Raw genomic sequence first — 25237 nt, 5'->3', positions numbered from 1 at the left:
TTACAAAAAGACCTATATATCTCTTACAGCTATGTCAGCCTCAAGAGTGTGCCAAATTTCTAACTAGCATGTAACTTAGAGGAGTGAAAGAACATCACTTCAGAGGATGGGACATGGACCTGGACTTTCAGAACTGATAGAATGAAAAGCTACTACTAACTAGCTCTCCTGTTTTCCTCCTATCTTGAATTGTCATCTTGTTAATCTCACTGAGCAGTGCTTACCACACAGCAAGTTTAATAAATTACAACATACTGTGGCATGAATTAATGAATGATGAAAATTGTTCATCCACAATTCAGTTTCTCTCTTCCTGGTTCAGTAAACTTCAACAAAGCACTTACTGATCATATATGGGAAATTTATCTCTGAATGAAGATATGACTCTTAAAGAGACCCGTGTTCTATTAACATCCCAATTCTCCTAGATCAAATCCTCTGCCCACTGAGATTCTCCAAGGCTCAACAACATTATTAGTGTGCTGGATGAGAGAACTGGTCAAGAGTGATAACAGTGGCTTAAAAAGAATTGAGCTCAAATTTCAAAGCTAGAAAAGAAACAACAGATTTTAACGAAAGATAAGTACTTCCCAACTTCCAGGATGTGAAAATAAACTCAGGGCGGCTCCTCTGTAGTAGTAGATACATAAAAATAACTACACCAATTCATCTGATGACAATCACATCGGCTACAAAACCTCTTTTCTGTTCCCTCTGCACTGATTTCTGGAACCAGATGCCCACGGCCTCACAGGACAACCTTCCATGTGTATATTGAGTCCCTTACCCAGTGTTTCTGTTTGGAATTATTTAGGCAGCAGAGCTGTACCCCTCTTCCTGTGCCTACCTCTTCCCCACCACCCAATTGCTTTCTTCTGGTTCCTTATAGCCAGAATTGCAAAAGAAAATAAACATTTCAGCTCCCACTGACAATAAACCCTTGAATCTTTCTCATCATTTCTCCAGAGAAGCTTGGAGGGGAGACAAGAAAGAAAAAAAAATTTCCAATTAATTTCCATTTCTTTTAAGTCTGAGTAAATGTGGGGCACAGAGCAACCAAGATGATATGATTATGGAAACTATTAATCTCTCCATCAAAGGAGAGCCGACTCATGGTTACGGAGCAGTCAGCACGTTCCTCCAAAGGCTTCTGCAGCATGATCCTCCAGGTTTCCTCCAGGGCTAGACGTGCTCAGAGTACAACCTGTGGCAACTTCTAAAAGATAAAATAATTCTTGAGTGCTTCGTGAGTTGTTCTGGAAAACTGTGTTTTCCTACAATTACTCTAAAGAAAATAGTCAACCCACATTAAAACATGTCCAAATAAAAGAAAAATCTACATTTTCAGATCACTCAAAGCACATCTGAAAATGTAAAATTTGGACCTTTCAAGACCATTTCGATATCACCTGATATGGACAGCAAGCAAAGGGTGCAATTTAGAGCAATAAGTCTCCAAATTGCATAAATACTAAATACTATAGTCATAAAAATTGAAATAACTTCTAAAATTATTTAGGACAAACAGAAAAGTTGCCTGGTTTGTCTAAAACTAAAACAAAAATAAGAAGAAACTAGAGAATTCAACTTAGAGATTTCGTTCCGGGGTCCACATCGGCAGACTCTTTTTTTCTATCAATGGTGACACAGTACAGAATTCTCTGTAATGGGGAAGTTAAAGGATTTAAGTTGCCTCCAGAAGTGCCTGCTGACTAGTCAAGTGACTGCTTGTTCCTGGGTACAAGTAGGAAAAGTCCAACACTAGTTGCATTTTTAAGAAAGCATACTCATGGATTTACAAACGCCACCAGCCTCCCCAAATAGAGTATCAAAGAATAAATTTCAGAGATGCCAAATTCCTCAAATGGTGTGGGGTCAAGAGGGACCATTCAAAACAAAACTACATATTCCTATGTTGACTGAGTGACTTATAATAAAGACACATATATGCATTCTCTTGAAGTGTGGACTTAGATAAATATAAAATACCCACCCAGTATGCTTTCAAGATACACTCTTTCCTGTAAGCAAGCCCGTAATTCAGGAAGTCAAACTCCTCCAGAATACAGAAAGCCTCATCATTCTTTCTTTCCCACAATCCCATTGTTGAAGTCTGCATGCACAGAGGGACTAAACAGGGAAGCGTCAGTTCTGTGAAGGGACTGTTCCTCAAAACGTTTCGATTTCTAATGTAATCATATAAACTCTGAATGAATAGTAAGGGGGAAAACCCATAAAAGTCATTTATAAACAGATCCCATATCAAAGGAAAAACAGCTGGAGAAAGATTTTAATAAGCAGCGTTCTTTTATTACAACAGAGTTGACGTCATTATTTATTATTTCCAACACTAAAACACAAAGCCATGTGCTACACTGGGGACCAGGATGAAAAGGATTATGTGGACTTTGCTGAGGATTTTAATATCCTCTTATTGACAATAGATAGAAGATCTGAATCAGGTCTGGAAACAGGAAATGATTTTAGTGATTTCATTACCGTAATAGAGAAAAGCATTTCCAATGACAGGGATTGACAGATGGTCTGGTAAGCCTTCACTTCTAAAGAGCCTACAGGTCAACAAGCCCAATATTGATACAAGCTCAGCTCAGCATGTAATTAACAAGGTGTCCTAGTGAGCAGAAAAGTTTTTGTAGCCTTAGCAGTGGAACAGGAAAGCTGGTGTTTAAAAGTTAATTTAAAACCATTTCACAAAGAATGATATTTAGGGGAAGCAAGAAGTAAACAGTTAAGACTATAGTTAAAGAGCTGTCATGTTCTAGTAAAAATCATATTTGCAACGAAGTAGTGAGTATGGTATATATTCACTAAATTTATCTATAGGGAAAAAATAAACTAAATTAACTAAATAAGTGGTTGTAGAATTTTCATTTTTTTGAGACTTTCCAGATCTCATTGAAATCAAGAAGTCTGATACCTCCAGCTTCGTTCTCTTTGCTCAAAATTGCTTTGGCTATTTGGAGTCTTTTATGGTTCCATATGAATTTCAGAATTTTTTTTTCTATTTCTGTAAAAACTGCCATTGGGATTTTGATAGGAATTGTATTGAATCTGTAGATCACTTTGGGTATTATGGACATTTTAATAATAATAATTCTTCCAATTCATGATCATGAGATGTCTTTCCATTTATTTGTGTCTGCCTTAATTTCTTCTGCCAGTGTTTTACAGTTTTTAGTATATAAACAAGTCTTTTACCTTCTTGGTTAAGATTATTCGTATTTTTTTTTTATGCTATTATAAATGGGATTGTTTTAAAACATACAGACAAACAGAACAGAGAGCCCAGAAATAAACCCATACATAGTCAACTTATCTTCAACAAAGTTGCCAAGAATACACCACGGAGAAAGGATAGTCTCTTTAATAAATGGCATTGGGGAAGACTGGACCACCACAGGCAAAAGAATGAAATTGGATCCTTATCTTAAACTGTACATAAAAATTCAAAATGGATAAAAACATAAATATAAGACCTAAAACCATAAAATTCTGAAAACATAAGGGAAAAGTTTCTTGACACTGGTCTTGGCAATCACTTCTTGGATTAGACACCAAAAGTATAGGCAACAAAAGCAAATATAGACAATCAACAAAATAAAAAGACAATCTATGAACTGGGAGAAATTATTTCCAAATCTTATATCTGACAGTTAATAATATCCAGATATATAGGAAACTCCTGCAACTCAATACCAAAAAAAAATAATAATAATAATAATCTTATATAAAAATTGGCAAAGGAACTGAATAGACATTTCTCCAAAGACATACTAATGACCAACAGGTATATAAAAAGGTGCTACACATCACCAATCATCAGGGAAATCCAAGTCGAACCAAAATAAGATATCACCTCATACCAGTTAGGATGGCAATTATATAAGAACAAACACAAACAAAAAATAACAAGTGTTCATGAAGATGTGGAGAAATGGGAACTTGAACACTGTTGGTGGAAACGTAAATTGGTACAGCCACTATGGAAAATAGTATGGAGGTCCCTCAAAAAATTAAAAATAGAACTACCATAGGATCCAGCAATCTCACCTCTGGGTATATATCCAAAGGAACTGAAATCAGGATCTTAAAGAGGTATCTGCACTCCCATGTTCACTGCAGCATCATCCACAAAGCCAAGACACAAAAGCAACCTAAGTGTCCATCTACGTACAAACAGATGAAGAAAATGTGGCATATACATACCATGGAATATTATTCAGTCTTTGAAAAGAATGGTACATTGAAGTACTCTGCTTACATCACCGCCATTAACATTCATTGGCCAAAGCAAAGTGACCTGGTCAAGCTCAAAGTCAAAGGACATATACTCCATCCACCAAGAAGCCATGGCAAAAGACCGGGTACACAGAGGTGAAGAAATGAGAACAATCAAATCTGCTACAGGTTGTATGACCTCCTCTGTCTGCTCCTCTTACACATGACTCTCTAGAATGCAAGCTCCAATGCAAGATTTTTAGCTCTCTCCACCACAGTATTTCCAGTATGCAGACTGTCTCTTTTGTTCGCTGCTCTCTTCCTAGTGTTTAAAACAATGCCTGGTACACAGCAGAAAATAAACATACATGACTGGCTGCCCCCAAACAGGTCCTCAGTCTTGCAATGCTCCTGAATCAATGTTATTTGAGTCTAATGCTCCTGAATCAACGTTATTTCCTCAGTTTGGATTAGGAATCAATCCTTTGTTTACCCATACACTGTAAGCAGAGCAAGAATGTAGGTAGGTCAGGGACAATTCTCAGAGAAGGGGGCAAGGATAAGCAGATATCCAGATGTCTATTCCACATAATATATAAGACCCTTCAGGATCTGGTCCATGTCTACCCACAGGATGCAAATATAGTTATTAAAAGGTCATGCTTTAGGGTCAGGCAAGACAGGGTTCAAACCCCATGTCAGCTATTTACTGTCTACGTAACTTTGGCCACGCTACTTAATGGCTCTGAATCTTCATTTTCCCATCTGTAAAATGGTAACAATTACCTTTTAAGACTATTGTAGAAGTAAATAGGATCTTCACAGAGTTCCTGGCACTCAGTAAACCTTCAATAAATGGTGGCCATTTCTACCAGGCATGTAAGTCTGGTGACTACTACACCATTCTGTGTCCTTAGATAAACTATCTCACATTCATTTTAATTTCAACTTTAGTTGACTGTAAGAGGGGTGCATACTTAGCCCAAAGCAGGCAATGCACAGGCCAGTCAGTGACCCACAACAGCCTAATAAATAGATCCTCTCTCTTCCAGGTATGGTTTCTGTGGCATGGCCCTTTCCCAGAATTTCATTTCTTGCCAGGGCCCTGAGGCATGGAAAATTAAGACTAAAATGAGAATAACCTCCTTCATGATGCTGCTAAATTATGTAAGTCTTGCAGACATGGACTTCCAAGGAAAATACAGCTGTTAAAAAAGAACACTCACATGCACACAATAATCATAGTAGAAGGACTAGGCTAATATTCCAAACTCTCTGGATCTGAAAACTAACTAGAAACCATGGAGGCTCTTTAGCTTTTATACTACAGAAGTTCCTTGGGTTGCACAAAATTGGGTTTAAGCAAATCTCATTTTATGCATATTAACCTAAGGTACATCATAGTATTTTAGCAATGCAGACTTCACATTCTATACAGAGACACAGCAGTCAGGCTGATGAACAAAAATTATGATGTGATAATGGAAGGCTGGAAGCATTCAACAAAAGACATCCTACTTCCAGTCTTAACTGGTTTCCTTTGGTTGTGCTTTAGGTCTGGCTTGGCCTTCAGTATCACATTGGGACAGGTTCTTGTAGGCTTTGTTAGCTGAATGAATAAGTACTAGACATTGGTGACCCCTAGTAATTTGTCCATCTCTAAAATTTTATGGTTCTGCTTCTTTCCCTTAGTCTCCTCTACCCATAAAATACACCATTAAAGATCACCAATAAGAACTTTTCTTATTAAAAGTATCCCACTATGGTGCCAAAACATGTATGACATCAGTTCCTATCTGTTTAGTACTCACTAACATTTCTCATGACAGTCTCCTTGTTGAGTGTCAGCTAAGACAGTGAAGTTAATATAACTTTTATATAACTAGTTTTATACTGATGGAAATGTTTTCTATCAAGTATTGGTATTGTTTTCAACTGTGTTAAATTCAATAGTATTTAATGCTAATACAATAGTTTGTGAGTTTTATTTAGACATAAAGGAATAAGCAACATTCATAATTAAATTCAGGCTTAAAATTGTATGATTTACTTGCTTTTGAAAAACATTAACAAGAAACCTCAAACATACATACAAAAATAGAGAGAATAGTATAAAGGATCCCCACATAATCATCATCCAGCTTCATCAATTCCAATTCAAGTACGATCTTGTTTGATCTACTCCCTTAACCCACTATTTTCCCCTCACCCCAGACTATTCTGAAGCAAATCCAAAACATCCTATCATTTCACTTATATACATGACTTTTGAGTAATCGTTCTTGGATTAGATCTCACACTTGCAATAAAAAGAAAAATACTGGTATGGTCTAATTCGAGAGAGGTATATACCTATTTTCTCTTTCTTAAAAGTTCTGCCAAGAGCAGAGAGGAGATGGAGTTGTAAAATAGTAAAAGAGAACATATGTTTAAGTCGAACACAAAGTTCAGTTCTGAATAATAAAGAACCTATTTCTTATAAAAATAAACTAGTGGTGAGTTTTTTAAAAATACCAGTTAAAACAAGCAATTTCATCTATAACCCCAATATTCCTCTTCTTCAATTTACTCAAATTCATAGTTAACCCTCAGGCACGGCATTATTGTAGTCCAGTTCTACAGAATACAAATTGGTTCGACATTTTCATGCATTTAAGACTTTTTGAACCCTAAACAGAGGCTGTTTCTTAATGTCTATGGTTGGTTTCTACATGCGTGTCATCAAAAAAAGTACAAATGCTGAGAGGTGGCTTTTAAACTTTTTCCCACTTACATGCCGAAGTTATTCAGGGTAACTAACTAAAAAGCTAAGGCAATGGGAAATGTTAAAAATAGAGTGGAAAAAAGCCTTTGATTTAGAGAGTTGGATCAGCCAAGAAAACAATTTAGCTATAGCCCATTAACTGCAGGGGATATCTTTAAAAAGGGGGTGGGCAGAGGAAAACATGTCTTCTGTATTCTGTCTGAAGTGATTTAGATACTTTAAAAATCAAATTCAAATTTAATCAGAAATAGAATAACACATTTAACAAATGCAAACTCAAGTTCCTCTTGTCATTTCTTCCCTCCTCTGCAAAAAAAGTATAGGGAAAAAAATGAGTTTCGATTTTATGTGTACAAAAAATTCTAAATTTATTTATGCTTGTGGAGAAAGCACCATTTAAAAATATCACCATAACTGATACAAGTACTACATATTTTCTGATGAATTATTCTGATCATGTAGCATTAAAAGTGTTTTAACATTGCTCGTGCTTTATAAAAATATTTTTAATATAATTATTAAATTATATATAAACACATATAATATGTATCCTGTAAAAGATATCAAATTGTTAAATAATATATAATTATTTTTAATAGATTTAGGAAGTTTTCAAATATATCAAAATAGTATGAAAATATGTACTACCTCATAATGTTATAACAACAAGAAGTAACAAGTAATCAGGTTCAAGGCATAAATGAGAAGCAGATAATAGGACATTCCTAGCCTTCTCATGATGTATCCTAATTTTCTCCCTCTGTAACTTACCTGCTCTGACTGGCACTTTTTCCATCAGATACTCAAGGTCCTTGTGTTTCCCCTCTTAAAAATGTGCTCTTGGGAAAACAAAATATGAAATTCATATGCACTGACCAATAACTTAGAGTATTATTCTTATGGGATTATTTGCATCTTAAACTTCAAGAGATAACAAGAGTGGAATTTTTAGCATCTGCTTGCATGTAGGAGTAATTTGATCGGTACCTTTGAAAGTCTCATGTTAAATACAGTCAACCTATAGATAAGATCATCACTGAAGATATACAAATATACATAAAGTAAACCTACCAGTTAGAGTTTAAACAGTAAGATTTTAACTTTATAGTTCAATTATTTTCAGCAGGGACACTTTCGATGATAAACTACCTCCAAACTAAAAATTATGTATCTCTTACTAAAAACAGTATCCCTGTGTTTTATCAGCAAAAGTCACTTAAGGAAAGAATATGGGAACGGGCTGTACCAGAAGAGAGGTTTTAAAAGCTGGTTTTGTTACTCTTAACTGATATTTTCTTAAAAACTATTAAAATTTCTACTTCAATAACTGAAATAATGCAAACTGGATGCTTCCATAAGTGTACTTGGTTGATTTTCTGAATTTATTTCATTAGGAAGCACTATAAAGAATGATAAAAATATGAAAGGGAAATCAGATACAAACAGTTTATAAACAAACAGAAGTTATAAAACTACCTCAGTCTTAATTTTAAAAATCTGAATTCACTCAAGCAAAATCATTTACTAAAATACAACTGCTGGAATTATACTGAAAATAGAAAATTTGGCCAACATGCTTTCATCAAATTGTTAGTGGTTCTATCTTCATACAAACATTGAAAAAAACTGAACTGTAACAAAGCTACAATAACTGCTTTTGAGTTACTGACAATCTGTGGAGTCAACACAATTAACCGTCACAAAATGGCTAAGATATGTTTGCATTGTGGCAAACACTATGGATTGGCTGTCCAAAAGCCATTCACATCTCTCTTCTCTCGTTTTTATCTCCTATAAAGGCTAGAAAGAAAAAAGTATAGTACTCTATTTCAAATAACAGCCAGGGAGGGCTGTCCTTCCCAATAAAAAGGTAAAGACTTACTAGGAGAAAGCCCCTTTGCCTCTTTCTCCTTTTTCCTCCCTGAATGTGGATTAAAAGACCAGAGATATTACAGTTCCCTTAACCACAAGACAATAAACATAAACACAAAGGTCTACATGGTAGACCATGTGGAAGTGAAAGGAGCCAGGGTCCCTACGCCACCTTACCAGGTCTGGACCGCCTACCTCTGGGCTTTTTATTGCATAAGACACATAAAAGCTATCAAATTAAGCTATTATAGTAAGGTTTTCCATTAGTGCAGCTAGTATGCTTATAGTGGATACAAATATAAAATTCTCATGTAAAAATCAAATTAAGAGTTATGAAAAATATCCTCACCAACACTTCAAATATTTTAAAGAGAACCTTAATAATAAGCTTATATTTTTGTTTTCCTTACTTGAAGACAACAAATACCACAAAAACAATACAAAAAAAAGAAAAAGGACGGGTATGTGGTAGTGGTGAAACAACTGATTCCAAAGACAAACAAAAGTGAGATAAGGCTGGGGGAGGTAGAAGGGCACGACTATATCACCGTACAAGTATGCTCTTATGTAGACTTTAACTAATATTTCTTATATGTCAACTGTAACTGTCAGTAAAAAAAAAAAAAAGAAAAAAAAAGTTTATTTTTTCGGCAGAGGAAATTACAATTCACTTTTTAAGTCTGAACCTTTAAACTTGGGAAGCTTTCTTCCAGGTTACGAGCAAGGGTCTTATCAACTTCATGTAGGATTTTGAGAAAGTCTTCCACCTGTGAGTCAAACCAAATAACCAAATAAACATTAAGTAGAGAAAAAGGTAAAGTATTGATTGCTGACTATAAAAATGTTCTACCTGTAGTTTCTAAATAGTCCAACAGAAATGAAATATTGACAGATCCCCATATGACTAATAACAGTACTTCCTGGACAGTCCTCTGAAACACCGAGGAAGTGACTAGCCCTTACCATTTTGTTTTACTCTTAAACTAGTATTTATCCTCCCACTGATTCCCCTTTAAGGTCCATTAATGAAATTTTATTACCATCTTCCTTGCTGACATGACCTTATTTTGAAACTGCTTTTAATGATAGCAAATATGATATAATATGAAGAACCATAAAAACCTACTGACTATACCTATGAAGAATCTTACTTTTGATTAATATATATGCTATATACTTCATAACAGAAAGGGATACTATAAATTCAGTGCTGGTTCCTTTCTCTTAAAATTTGAACTGTTCCTCAGGCTAGTCCCATGAATTATCCAGCAGTCATCTATCTGGCAAAGGCATTAAGTGTGTGAATTGTATGCACTATCTTTTTTGACAATGGCCTCAAAGATCAAGCACTTACTCTAATACATTTTATTCTGTAATCCTCTTAAAACTCAGCCATCTATACATTTACTCATACTCACCACAGGGCTATAGAAAGGAAGAAGATTATGAAATGCACAGCAACATTTCTGCTTGTTTAACTGGCCCTCCTTTAGTCCTTTAGCCACAATGTCCTAAAACAAAACAAAACAAAAAGATCTAACATTGAGAAAGGAAAAGTTTTAAAGCTATGTTTAGTGAATTGTTATATTTAGAATATAACAATTCCTTAGTGATCCTACAGGTATTTCTAACATCCCAACTGAACCCAGGATCATTCCTACTTGTATAACCCAAATATGTGCTCCACTGCAGTCCTTATTCTAGTGAAGGGGACCATCACCCACTCGCCCTCCTGCACAAACCAAAAAATTGCCAAGACTATTCCTCCTCCTCAGCTGCTGTGACCAACCACCACCAACCACAAGTGTTTAATTCTACTCTTCTAATCTCATCCCACCCCTCCCCTTCGTTCACACTTCCACCGTTTAGGTTCTCACTATTTTTCAGATTATTCTTGAAGATTACCAGCCACAAAAGCCTGTTGATTAGTCAGTCCCCTGGCCTCCAGCCTCAGCTCTCTCTAACCTTCTCTCTCTTGCTTTTGGAGTAATCTTTCTAAACAGATCATGCCACTTGATACTTAAAAAAAAAATCTTTAGTAACTCCTCAGTTTCCTCAAGATTAAGTCCAAATTCCATTAAGTATGGTATATAAAAATTTTCACGTCACCACTCTGCTTTATTCTCAGCCTACCTTCCTCCTATATTCCTCTCACTTAACAGTCAAGAAAAATCTATGTCCTTCCCTCCAAAAAAACATAAGCAACAGCAAACAATGGGAAAAATACTTGTCATGAATATGCAAGATATACTATTACCCAAGGAGTTCCATTCAAATAATCAAAATGGATAAATTTATAAAGCAGGAAACACAAACAATATACAAATATATGGAAAGATGTTCAAACTAATAATAAAAATGTAAATCAAAATAAGGCACAAATTAATCACCTATGGAATTTTACTTGATATAAAATTATAATACCTAATAATAAGGATCAAGTAAAATCAACATTTTCACATGTCAAAAGCACTTTGGCAATATGTAGCCATTATGCCACAGTCATCTTCACGTTTACAATGTCTAAGCTAGTAATCTAACTTCCAAAAGCCTACACAAAGGTACTAATCCCAAACTGGAAAAGGAAAGTGGGACAATTCACCAAAAAAACAAACCACGACAGTAACAGAAATTTGTTTTAAGGAATATTCTTTTTGGAAAACAGTCAATGAATATGAATATATTCTTCATAGTTATAGTCATATACATTTTTTTCTAAAATATATGAATAGAAAGGTTATACTCAAAAGAAAAATATACTAACAATCCCAAACATATTCAGGGTGAATATTTCTAAAAATAAGTTTACAATAAATTTTAAAAACTGAATTTTTGGCAAATTGGGTATTAAAGTGGCTCCCAATGAAGTCTTTCAGTGAAATTATCTAAAGTAAGGAGAAGTGCTTATAATATGTTAAAAGAAACGCAGTCTATAAAAATTTTATCTACTGCATTATGTGAAAAACATATATATAAATATACCAAACCACATCAGTTGTTGATTTAAGACTATAACCTTAGAGTGATAAGTTTTTTCTTTCTCTATTTTCCCAATTTTAATATAGTTATACTACTTTTATACGCACAAAATAACAACAGTAATAATAAAGTTGGGAACATCAAACAATTTACGTTTTCTGTAGCTGAAACACTATTAATACTTCTTTCTTACCTTTGTTAATACTTGAAAAATATTAGAAAGAAATTCACACGAAATATCCTTTAAGATTTTTAAGTGGAAATCATCTTGGGTTAAATCAGACTTTTTAGTTTCTTCTGCATTCAACTCTGCTGAGTTCTCTGGTTTCTTCTGACATTGTTCCACATTTTGTAAGACACGAATCAGGCTATCAATTAGAGGAAGATCTACTGTACAATCAAGAGGTATGGAATTAGCCAGTTAAATTTCGTTATTCATTCATGATTCATTCATTCATACTGAACGCCTACTAGAGGAGGGCATGATATTTTAGGTACTAATAGTGAACAAAATCATTAAGGCTTCAACTTTCGAGAGACATTTTTATACTCTCAAACAAGCAAATGAATAAAATAGATCATTTCAGATTTTGATATGTTCTGTGAAGAAAATTAAAGGGGAATATAATAAAGTAGCTGGCAGAGGAGGCTCTCTGAAGAGGTGACACTGAGTTGAGGATTAAAGAATAAAAAGAATCAATGTAAAGAATCCAGGAAAACATTTCAGGCAGAGGAAACAAGTGCAAAAGCCCCAAACAAAAAATGTCCTCGGAGGTCTGAAAAACAAAAAGGCGGCTAGTGAACAAGGAAGGTACAAGATGAGTTTGGAAAGTTGGACAAGAACTCTATCAAGTAGGGCCTTAGAGGCCACAGAAAAGGATTTGAATTTTAAACTTTGACTTTCATAAAACTCTTAACCAAAACTTTTAAGTTTTGTTTTACTAAGTTTAAAAAACGTATGATTTCTTAAAAGACAGAACAATCATTTTAATTAGCCTATAATAAAAACTGTACATAAAACCAATGCTCAGACGCAAAATGTATTTTATCGCATGAACATGCCAAAATGTATTTCACTCTAAATTAACCAGTGATTTTAACTCTACGATTTCTGCTTAATAATTGCAAATCCAGGGAAAAAGTTAGCTATCGCACAGAATCAAGTATAATGGCTTCAAAAAAAAATCTAACATTTCCAAACATGTCATTTCTAATACATGGTAATGGCATTTTAAAAAAATTAGCAACCAGGAAAATCTTATCCTTTATTTCTTCACTCAATGTCACCTATTAAGAGCACCTCCCTTACCGGGCTGCTTTATTATATTCCCCTTTGATTTACTCCCACTTTCTTACTTGTGTTATCACCAACTCTTGACTCTTTAACACCCAAATCTTTACATCCATGACTTCCCTGTAGGTCACTGCAATCTATATACTATACCAGCCTCTCCTATCTCTTTCTCAGTCATAACTTTGCAAAGCCCCTATTCAAGGCTTAGGGCAGGATGAGGGGGTGGGTGCTAATCAGTGGCTTAAAGGAGCATCTTTATACTTTCTCATCCAATCATAAAAATCATACATAAAAGTTTGGGGGAGGACGTGAGAAAAGGATAAAGAACACCTAGTCCCATAACATCAATTTATAATGAATTTCTATATATCAAATAACATGACATCAACACTCATTAAGCAAACTACAAATGATAAAAAGAAAAAAGACAAACATGTTAGTAAGAGACATTACTTTTCCTCTCACTCCATATCAAATCAAGTCAAAAAAAATAACCAAGGTTACAGAAGACCTCAGCTCTAGACTCATAAAGTGCCTGCTCAACACCTCCGTTTGGATATCTAGAAGACATCTCAAATTCAATGTGTATCTCAGGAAATGCAACTCTTTTGGACAAAAATGCCAGACTTCTTTCCTGACCCTCCCATCCTGTCAGCAAATCCTGTTGACACTACCTAAAAATGATCAGAATCTATTTTTTCCCACCACCTCCAGTCACCGCCTTCATCCAAGTTATATTATCTCTTGCCTCAAGTTCACAACAGCCCCCTAACTAGTCTCCCTTTTGAACACTTGCTCTGCTACATTTCTTACAAACATGGCTGCCAGAGGAAGCCTGTTAAAGTCAGCTCATGTCTATCCATCCTCTGCTTATAACTCTCCACAACTCCCTATCTCATTCAGAATAAAAGGCAAAATCGGTCCCTCCACACTCTAGTCCATTACCTCTTTTGGCCCCCTATACTATTTCTCTCTCCTGTGCTAACTGCACCCCAGCCATACGAGGTCTCACTGATCTTTCTTAAATATACGAGGTATACTTCTAGTTCAAGGTTTTTATACTTGCTGTTCCCTCTGTCTAGAATGCTTTTCTCCCCAAGTATTCACATGACTCACTCCATTATTTCCTTCAGGTCTGTACTCGATGTCAACTTCTCAAATGAGGTAACTTATCCATAAATGCAAAAAGATTCTTAAAACATTCAACATTTATTTTTCATTAAAAGTTCTTAATAGGAATAGATGAATATCTCCTAAAGTGGTAAAACATAAATTGCTTGAAATCCATCATCCACTGTGCCCCAAAGAGAATTTCTAGAAACAGTCCCAAGAAAGTCAGGAAGAAGGTAAGTTTTTCCATCACCATCATTATTTAACACTAGAGGTACAAGGCAACCCATTAGATAAGAAATCAGGTAGAAAAGTAATAAAACATACCTAACTTAAAGCCTAAGATTCCCACTCAACAACTATTAAATACAGTAAGAGAATTCAGAAAGGTTACTGGTTGTAAAATTAAATACACAGAAATCAATAGCCTTCATATATTAAAACAACAATAATCAAGCACTACGGGTACTGATACATGACAAGAACAATGGAACTGAATGAAATGTACAGAGATATTTAAAACATAGTTATCACGAAATTTCAAATCAATGTAGGTTAAACTGGTTTATCTATTAACCGATGTTGAGACAACTGGGTACCATCTGGAAAAAAGCTGAAACCATACCTCACTTGTAACGTCTGAATAAATTCTAGATGGATCATGGATTTAATTGTAATCATAAAAAATCATTCTGTGAAAGCATACTTATTAACATAGAAAAATATTCATTTTATATTTCTAAATGAAAAAAAGGATTTAAAACTATGTATGTTGAGTATCTAACAATTATCTCTAGACAGTAGGAATACAAGCACTATGTTTCCTTTTATAAATTTTACACATATTTTTGTGTTGAGAAAATGACTTTTTTTTATAATCAGGAGAATAAAAGCACTAAAATAAAAAATGGAAGAAACCAAATGAACAATCAACAAAAACCTGGGCTTTAAAATCTGATAGACTAGAATTTAATTCTGTGAACTAAAATGATACTTGCCATTTTCTATCTTTAGATACTCCTGTTCTGATTGTGAAGCATAGATGGCAGACAACACTGAGAAAATGGAGGCTAGCACTGTTTTCTGTTCTTGAAGTATAATGGGTGGATCATCAGGCTGGCAGAATTCATGGCAGACCAAGTCAAAAAGTAAATTCCAAGTGTCTTTTCCAGTATCAGAACACTGTACTTAATAAAGATGATAAAGAAAGTAGTAATTTAAAAAGAGCAAACAATTAAATGAATAACTTTAGTCCTTTCTCATATAACATCTTACCAATAGCTTGAATTCCATCATCCACTGTGGTAAGCAGCTGTAAGATATGCATGTAAGCATCAAGCCCTTCCAGATTTTCAGAACTAAATACAAAAAGCAAAAGCACTGAATTAACAACTTTACTATCTATGGGATTACAATCATTTATTCATTCAACAAATATTCATCATTCTATTCTAGCCACTGCCCTAAACGTTGAGAATAAAACGGGGAACAGGACAAAGTCTCTGTGCTCATCAGTGTTTACATTAAATAGGAAAATCAGTCAAAAAACAAATATTCTGTAATATAATCAATACACAAGACAAAAAGCAAAAATTCTTTTTCACCTTGTCCCACAAAACCAATAATGTAGAACCCTGCTAGGTGATACTTCTTCATTTCGGTTTATTCTAATAATCAGGATAAAAATTGGCTGAGACTTTTATTGAATGAATGTAAGGTCCACTGCACCAAGCACCGACAACAATAAAGTTCTTAAAACTTCACGGGATCATCCTAGCTTCCTAGATAATACTAAAACTATGTAAGAATAATTTTTGTAATCAACAGTTTGGATTCCTAGAGACTCACAATCTTAGTTCTTCAAACAATTAAGTGAAGACAGTGAACAATTAAAAGACTGTTCAGCAAATATTTATTTAGTACCTACTGTTTTCAGGCACTATGTTAGGGGCTGAGAAACAGAGGTATAAAACATTGTCTCTACCTTCATGAAGTTTATAGTATGAAAGGAAAGCAGATAATTAAAGTGGTAATAACAAAGTGATGTGAATGTAAGCCAGAGGAAGTCCAAGGTGCTAGAAAACCACACAGCAAGCATACTTAATTTAGTTTAGAGAGTCAGGAAAGGTATCTCAAGAGAAATGATGTTTACACAGAAACTTGAAGGGGCAAAGAAATGTTTGACATAGACAAGCCAGTGTGAGCAAAGGCTGAAATTAACAGCTTGACTCAGCTGAAGAAATGAAAAAAATTTCATGTGGCTGAAATTTCATGTAGGGCCTTATAAGCCATGTTTTTAAAAATCTGAACCTCATCCTAAGGAAAGCAAGTGAAGAGCTTGAAGCATGAAAATTGGATTATTAGTGTGTGCTTTGGAAAGACCACTCTACAATCTTGGCTTGGAAGGAGCAAGCCTTGAGGCAGGGAACTTAGGTAAAAGAACGTTACAGTTGTCCAGGTAAGAGATAGTGGCCTGGTGATGGCCTGGAAGGGATCCCAGAAAGTCAGGAACAAGGCTTGGAGGCTGACTGGCCATGGGAAAAGAGTGGAATGGAGAAGAGTCAGTAATGGCTTCCACGTTTCTTCCCTATTACCCAAATGGAATAATGTTTACTGACATTGGGAATACCGAAGCAGGTTTAGGGAGATGATGATGAGTTTAATTCTCATTTGGATAAAGGACATAAAATTAATAGGCTTTAATCTGGGTTATTAAGCAGATCAATTAATTTTCTAATAACTAGCAGTAAACAGCTTCGGCAACCTACAAGACTTAGTAATCAACCTTGAGAAGACATCTGAGTCCAAAAGTCAGTCATTTATCCAAGACTGGCATATACTCACAAGAAGCAAAAAAACAAATGATGTCTGACATTAACTGAAGAAGTTGCTAAATGTCCAATGGAAAAGAAAGCATAAGAAAACCTTTCTACTTAATTTATATTATACATAATTGCACAAGAGTTTAAGACAGTAGCCACAATTAATGCTGAACCAAAGCCTATTGCTAAGTAATATTAGGGAAGGTACTTTGTAACCATTATGATTTTTGCACAAATGAGATATATTATCACCACAAATAGTAGTAGTGAATAAAACCTAACAAAGATGGGCTGTGTGCTATTCGTCCTGCCCAAAGGAAACTAAGATGACTTACATCGAAGGATACTTCTAGCAACTGGACATTTTGAGCAAAAGAGCTCACCTACCGTACTTGTTTGGCAGCTTCAAGTACACAGGGCACAATTCTAAACACTTGCTGCTCTTCGGACTCTTCCTGGGGTTGGTCCAAAGGCTGAACAGCTCCATTTCTAATCCACTCCAACATTAGCTTCTCATCCAAATCAAAGAGCTTGTCCACAACCTCCCCCACCTTCACCAGCAAGTCAACTGCAGAGAATAAAACATATTGAAATGAGAAACAAAATTTTAAAAGCAATAATGTTAATTAAAATTCCTAAATCTATTCCAAGAAAACCAGGTCTTGCCAAAGCATTACTTATTCCACAAGTAATATGTTTACTTCCTTTATTTAACTTTGTCTCCCTTCATTTTTAAATGAGGGATTTATCAGTATCCTAGGAGTTTAAGAAGAAATTTTATATCTTAAATTGAAATACTCTCTCACCTTATACTTAGCCTTTAAGTGACCTCCAGAAATACTTATCTTGTTTCCTAACAATTAAACATAATCAATTTTTTTTCCTACAATACATGGTGACTTACCATTTGTTGAACTTGACATGATGAAGCAAATGCTATCGTAAATAGCTGGGTGTTCCCGGATTCTTTCCACCCAGACATTGGCCACTTCTGTCTGGGAAATGCAAGTAAGCAACAACCTACATGATAAATGTGAGCTTAATATCTATCTTTCAAAAACAGTAAAGGAAATTCAGGAATGAAGAATTAACTATTTTCCTAGACTCCCTTATGGGTGAATATATAGAATCCATAAAAAGAGCAAAGCATACCTGCTTGTTTCCAGCAGAGTTGGAGGGTCTGAATCATACAAACAGTGCAATAATACCTGGCTGCAAAAATAAAATAGTTAAACCAATATACCTCACTTCTCTCATTTCAAATATCAAAAGAGTTTTTATTTTTAAAAATATTTTAATTGTGAAATATAGCATACATAAACATAAAAGCCGATAAGATCCAAATCTATACTTAATAACTATAAAGCAAACACGTTTTAAAGAAACACCAACAGTGCTGTCTCTCTATAGCCCCTGAGTGTCCCTTCCAAATTACAATTCTTTCCCACCTAGAAATGACTACTACCTTGACTTTTCTAGAAATCATTTCTTAGCTTTACTCTATAGTTTATTTAATATATATTTCGTTTTGAACTCTATACGAGAGAAACTGTATTGTATGTATTCCTTTGAACTTTAGTTCTTTTGCTCACTACCATGTCTTTAAGATCTACCCATATTGTTCCCATAGCTGTTGTTCTTTGATTCACTGCTGCAGAACATTCCATTGTATGAACATGAGATAATCTATTTTCCAGCCTACTATTGACAGACACTTGGGTTGATTCCAATTTTGAGCTATTTCAAGCAATGCTCTGTTCCTGTAATACTTTTTGTATGAGTATCCTGGCATACGTGTACACAGTTTCTCTAATCATACATCTACGAGTGGCATCACTGGGTCACAGCAAATGCATACCTTCCAACCTGACTACACAATGCCCAACTGTTCCAAAGTGGTTGAACAAATTTATATACCATCAGCAATGTAAATTCTTCCATTATAACTTTAAGATAAGCATTTAACTTATAAAACTTGTTACATTATTCAGTCTCAGCTTTTTGACAGAGACCACTAGAGTCACTTACTCCATGAATGAGTCACTTACTCCATGAATGATTAGAAATCCTGAGTCACTTACTCCATGAATGATTAGAAATGATTGAGAATACCTTTAACTAGGATTTTAAAGTCTCTCCACATCTAGAAGAGCCAATCATCTCTATTTTAACAACCCACGCACTTGAATCCTGTGATTAAACCCTACAGCCCTAGCCGACAATAACCACCCAGAACAGTTTTCCTAAATTATTGTAGGCACAAATTTCTTTGAGATTCTGATTAACAGCCAGGAACTGACTGTCATATGAATAAACATTCATGTAAAAGTCAGTTATATGACTATGATATTAATAAAATCACAAAATTTAGCATTTAATTCCAGGGTGTTCTCAAACTTCTTAAAGTAACCATCAGCGTTTCCACCATTAAAAAACCTTCCACCCAAAACTTTCTTGCACAGAGAAGAGAACTAGCCTCCAAGAAAAGTATGAAAGTCTTTGAATCGCAGAGGCAATCTTGTATCTTCCAGTCTGTTGGCAAGTCCCTGATCTAAGTCAGAGTTCTCAGGGTGACACTGGTCGACAAGTCTAATTTTTCTAGACTGAGCCCTCAGATTCCCTAAGCCTAAACTGTTACACTCTGGTTAGGTGCCCTATCTCAAAAACAAGTCTAGTTTTTCCAGACCGAGCCCTCAGATTCCCTAAGCCTAAACTGTTACACTCTGGGTAGGTGCACTATCTTTGCTCCACTGGTTCTTATCCTATCTGGCTTCCCATCTGCTGACAATTTAGGTTCCTCTGCTACAGATAAAGAAAACAGGCTTAAATCCTGAATCACGTCCATAAATAGTGTGGAAGCCCTTAGCTACCATCAATATACAATAAAGTTCTTGGAGAGTGCTCAACAGGAGAAAGAAAGTGCTACATTTCATAATATTTTCCTATCTCTACTATGTATTAGGATTTCCTTAGGAATATAAAACATAAATCTTTCTTTTAAAGACATAATTATTATATAGTAAAACTTACCCAAGATTTTTATCACTGCTGATGGACACACATATCTCCTGGAAACAGGCCATATTACCTAAAATTCCCACACAAATTTCCTGCCAAATCAAATTTCACAGGTCACAATGGCTCCAAGATAAAAGACATATAAGAATAAACACTTGAATTTTCTCTGAGCCTTAGAACAGGAAACAGCATAGAGAAGTATACTGCCTGCACCCTAATTATTTGGTAAGTTCACAGTATTTGGGAAGGGATGAAAGACAGAGAAAAAGAAAGATCAAAGGCAGGCAGGGGTTATAGAAGAAACATCTTATGGAATGGATGAACTGAGCCTTAAATGATAGTTAGGATTTAGATATGCAAATAAGAAAGACATTCAAACAAGGGGGAAAGTATCAGGAATGACAAAAAGGAAATAATGTACATGGTTAATTCAGTGAACAATAAAGAAAGTAGCCTGGCTGTTGCACAAAGTCAGAGACTACCATGAGATAAATGCAGCAGGTAAAAAGGATCAGGATTAAGGGCCCTCGAGGCCATGTTGAAGAGTTTAGATTTAATTTAGGAGGATATATGGAGCAATGAAGGTCCTCAAGGAAGGGAATAACATGCTGCAATGATATTTTAGGAAGATTATTCTGGCAGCAAAATGCATATTGCATGATAGTGAAAAAACTTTAAAAAAAGTAAATAACCTCAATAAAAACAGCTAAAGTTTATTTAGCACTCTCTATGCCCAGGCACTACTCTAAGCACTTTCCGTGTATCGTTTCATATAATTTATGAGGTAGATATCATTATTATCTCCATTTTTTAGATGAGGCAACTGAAGCACAGAGAAGTTAAGCAACTTGCCCAAGATCTCCAACTAGGCAACAGCGGAGCTCCAGAGCATGAGCATTTAACTACTGTACCATACCACATCTCCGCAATCAGATGCAAAAAGATGAGGGTGGTGCTGACAGGCATGGAAAGGGATGAAGTGAGTTAAGAGTCAAGGTGAAAGCAAAATAATCTGATGCAGGGCAAAGGGAGAAAGGAGTGGAACATGACTCCTAGGTTTCAAGTTGCTTCATTTCTCCAGTCGGAGACACTGGTCCCATTGACAGGAAAATTGGGAAAGAAAGTGGAAGAAAGACTATAATGAGTTCAGTTAGGGTGGTGTTTCCAAACTTGCTGGAATTTAAGAATTATTCGTGGAGCATATTAAAAATACAGATTTGCAAGGCCCGTCTCAGAACTACTTAATCAGAATCTCCAGGGCAGAGCCTGAGAAGCTGCTGATTACTAAGCACACCATATGATTTTTGACCAGATAAGTATGATAATCACTGAGTTAGGATATATGGAATTTTGGACTGGAAAATGCAGCATGCAAGTAGAAAATGCCTAAAAAAAGTTGGAGATGTGACACCAGAAATCATAAGGAAGGTCAAAGTTTTGATCCCACAGGTACAGATTTACAACTTAAGGGTTTAAAGAGAGGATGAGCTCACTAAGGAAATGAATATAAAGAGGACAGGGATTTGGGAGTCCTTAAAAGGAGTCCACACTCAACATGCAGGAAGAAAGAAAAAAGCCAATAAAAGTGACAGAGATGTGACTGAAGCAGTCAGAGACCAGGAGAGGAAGGTGGCACCAAAGCTATGGTAGTGTTGTTTCAATAAAAAGTGGGTCATCAAATGCTGGAAAGATTAAAAGAGAGTAGGGGCAAGAAGGAAACATACATATTTCCCTTACAAAGTAAAGAGGAAATAGCCGAATGTCCAATCGAAGACCAAGTTTCTCAGTCTTGGCTGCTCATTGGAATGAGGGGAACTTTAAAGTTCCAAGCGAAACTTTAAAGTTCCAAGGGAAACTTTAAAAGCTGTTTGGAGCCTCATACTTGCAGATTCTGTTTTAACTGGGTATGCCCTGACCCAGGAGTTTTAAAAGTTCCCTATGGCAAATCTTCCCAAAATGTGGGCCCTGGTCCAGAGCACTAGTATCACCTGGGAACCTTTTCGAAACCTCGATCCTACACCAAACCTAGTGGACCAGAATCTTTGGTTGTGCCCCATAATCAGAGATTCTGGGACATGCTGAAGTTGGAGTCCACGTCCTAGGTGATTCTAAGTGTGGCCAAGGTTGAGTGAGAATCACTGCTATAGACAGGCTGTAGCTCGCAGACATATGATATGACTAATTCTTGAAAGGTGTCATTGAGATAAGCTTATTTTCTTTAAGTACTAATCATAAATCAATGTACTTAAGTTAGAAAAATCCCAGAGAAAATAATATAACTGTAAAATCTTTATATTAATATAATGACCTAAAGAAAAAGTGGTTCATCAGTTCATCGAACTCCAATTCAGGTGGAGTACTGTACTAATAAAATTGTAATTCAACATTCAATTTGTAAAAATATCATATAGAATTCTCCACTTCATAATTTCAAAGAGAGACAATATATAGTACAGCAGTTATAGTAAAAGACAGGTTAGGCTCAAATCCCAGCTTCATTCTTTCCTAGTTTTATGACCCTGGACAAATCTCTTAACCTGAGACTTACTCTTTTATTTGTAAAGTGGAGATAAATGCCTACCTCATAGAATAGTAAAAACAAACACTCAGTTAATAGCAATAATTATACTAATCACCTATGACATGCATAGCGCACAGCAACCTAAACAACACCAAAGCACATTACATTGCAAACAACATAGATAAAGACAAATGAGATGTACAGATAACTGTCTGGGGAGTTTACCATCAGCAATGGCCACTGAGAGTTTACTCATTTGGGAAGACTTAGAAGAAAAGCACCACCTTAGACAATAGATGTGAATACTGAGAGGAGATGGAAAGCATAGAAAGGGCAGCATGGAGATGGTGATCATCACAGGACACTCCTGAGACGTTAAGCAGACAAACCTTGCTAAATTAGGACTATCTGGAGGGTAGATTTTGTGCTGGAAAAATGAATTAGATTCAGATTATAGAAAGTCTTGAGCAACAGGCTGAGTTTAGAATGAGGGTTTTTAAGCAATGGAATTTTAGAATAAAAAGATGCAATAAAAGGAAATGGGGGGGTCTGAGCACTGTCTCTTTTCTGCCACGTATCAGTAGCATAATTCAGTTATGTTTATCTGTTTCCACAGCTGTTAAATAAAAGTACTGATCTCCCTACAGCCCAAATCTAAAATTCTAAGACTCTAATAATTTTAAATACCACACTACCTAGGTACCTGGTAATGTTCGATAAATATTTGCAGACTGATTTGTTGCCAGTAAGAAAATTAAAGTGAGAAAAGTGAAAGACTCTTCAGCATTATCTATTGTTATTGCTCAAAAGAGGAAGTTATAAAAATGTAAATACTTACTCTTAATCGAGGACACTTGGATTTGGCCAGCACTCCCAGAAATATGTCAGGAGCATTAAATTCTTGGAGAAATAAAGCCACATCCTGAAAATAAAAATGATTATTGACTTGAATGTTGACTATACCTCTTTAAACCCCACAGCATAGGTAACCATAAAAAATTAATTCCATATATAACTCCTTTCAGGCACAAGGGAAAAAAGTTAGGAATTGAGTCAGTAGACAAAAGTAATGTTAGAAAATCCTTGTGGTATCTGGTCCCAAAGTAATGGAACAAATTCATAAACAAAGTTAAACTAATTGATATTCCAGAGTGTTGTCCTCTTTTTTCTGCCCTTAATGTATTTATATTAATGATCTTTCTACCCACCAGGAATTCTCACTGATTCGTTCAAACACACCTGCTGATTGCCAGAAGCTGGGGACAGGGAAAAAGTGAAACTCAGAATTCCGGTCTTCTAAGACCTTAAAACACAATAGGAGAAACAGGTGAAAACTCCTATTGGATCATGTCCCAAATCAAAACCTGTGCTTTCAAAATCCTCAATAGAAAAAAGTCTGATCTCAGTGTAACTGCAACATCTTCATACCTCCTTCCTAAAGAATTTGCCCAGTCCACAGCTCCTAAAGGAACACACCAACACGGGTGAAGGAACCAAAGTGAACATGTGACCCAATCTTGTTAGAAATGTGGGCCCCAAAACTAAATCAGTTAACCGTGGAGATCTGTGTTGTAAAATATTTAAAAGCTAAGTTTCTGGCTGTCTATTGCCTTGGATTTTTACCAAACATGAGTTGTTTATTTGAAATAGCTTAACTTAAAACACAGGCTACATGACTTATGTAAAAATGCACTTCGAAGGGCCCTAGAGGCACCTCAAAGCAGCTGAAACCTAGATAATCTGCATGACTGCTAACTGGGAGAGACATCTTATACTTATGAGACCATGATCAGAGAAAATAGTATTTTCAAAGATACACACAAACTGAAAGTCGCGGCAGTAGATGCTCTCAACTCTAGGTAATCAAACTATATGTCATGTTAGCAACTCTTGGTAGCATGCTGTGATAAACTTATTCAATGACAGTTAATTCCTGGAGTAGCACAGGGTGGCCTAACAATATCAACACCAACAATAACGATGGCAATTAACAGTTATCGAACAAGCATTAAATGCCAGGCACAGTGAAGCAGTTTGCACATTACCTCATTTAATTCTCAAAACAACCCTATGAAGTAGTCATTATTATCAGTCCCATTATACTAATAAACTGAGGTTTCAAAAAGTTAAGCAACCTGCGCAAGATTACATAATCAATCGGAGAACAGAGCCAGGATTTGAACTCAGATGAGTATGACTTAAGGTCATGCTCTTAAGAGGCACATCGGGTATTCCTTCTTCACCAAATATTTACTGAAAAACCCAAGTAATAGGCACTGTTTTAGGCTCACAATAGAGAACAAGGTAAGTAAAATCTCAGTCCTACAGAGTTTTCATTCTAGAAGAATGAACAATGAACACGTAAACAATGAAACTACATAATTTCTAGGTGCCACAAAGAAGATAAACAAGATAGTGTGTGCTAGAAGCTAAGAAATGGGGACGGAGGTTACTTTAGATATATCAGAGAAAGTATCTCTGAAGACATGACATTACGCTCTTAAGAGAAGGAACTTAAATCTGTGAGAAGACACAGGCTCAAACCAATTACTGAATAACAAGTGTTAAGCAATAAGGTGAACAGATTCTGCCTAGAGTATCTGGGGAGGCATCAGAGA

At 35.6% G+C, this 25237-nt stretch overlaps 1 protein-coding gene across 8 annotated transcripts in view; it reads right to left on the bottom strand.

Annotated features, from left to right (window-relative positions):
• Positions 1-1008: 1008 nt before the first annotated feature.
• SAAL1 (serum amyloid A like 1) overlaps positions 1009-25237 on the bottom strand; it is a 29997-nt gene continuing 5768 nt past the window's right edge. Inside the window, exons 3-14 of one of the 8 annotated variants that reach the window (XM_039851541.1) lie at positions 23458-23541; positions 20111-20190; positions 18233-18292; positions 17985-18100; positions 17468-17648; positions 15534-15616; positions 15257-15445; positions 12048-12244; positions 10294-10386; positions 9562-9642; positions 7775-7842; positions 6203-7309 (exon numbers count right to left, since the gene is read on the bottom strand). In XM_039851541.1, the coding sequence (XP_039707475.1) occupies positions 7807-7842; positions 9562-9642; positions 10294-10386; positions 12048-12244; positions 15257-15445; positions 15534-15616; positions 17468-17648; positions 17985-18100; positions 18233-18292; positions 20111-20190; positions 23458-23541 (1200 nt within the window). In that variant the 3' untranslated portion in view covers positions 6203-7309; positions 7775-7806. Of the gene's footprint in view, positions 1217-6202; positions 7310-7345; positions 7843-8358; positions 9643-10293; positions 10387-12047; positions 12245-15256; positions 15446-15533; positions 15617-17467; positions 17649-17984; positions 18101-18232; positions 18293-20110; positions 20191-23457; positions 23542-25237 lie in introns of those variants that run through there. The other 7 variants (XM_039851544.1, XM_039851543.1, XM_039851542.1 and 4 more) reach the window with 7 other exon arrangements.

The sequence above is a fragment of the Pteropus medius genome, unplaced genomic scaffold (assembly GCF_902729225.1).
Source record: "Pteropus medius unplaced genomic scaffold, Ma_sr-lr_union100, whole genome shotgun sequence".
Taxonomy (NCBI): domain Eukaryota; kingdom Metazoa; phylum Chordata; class Mammalia; order Chiroptera; family Pteropodidae; genus Pteropus; species Pteropus medius.
The sequence above is the reverse complement of the archived record's forward strand: the minus strand, read 5'-3'. Positions and strand labels throughout refer to the sequence as shown.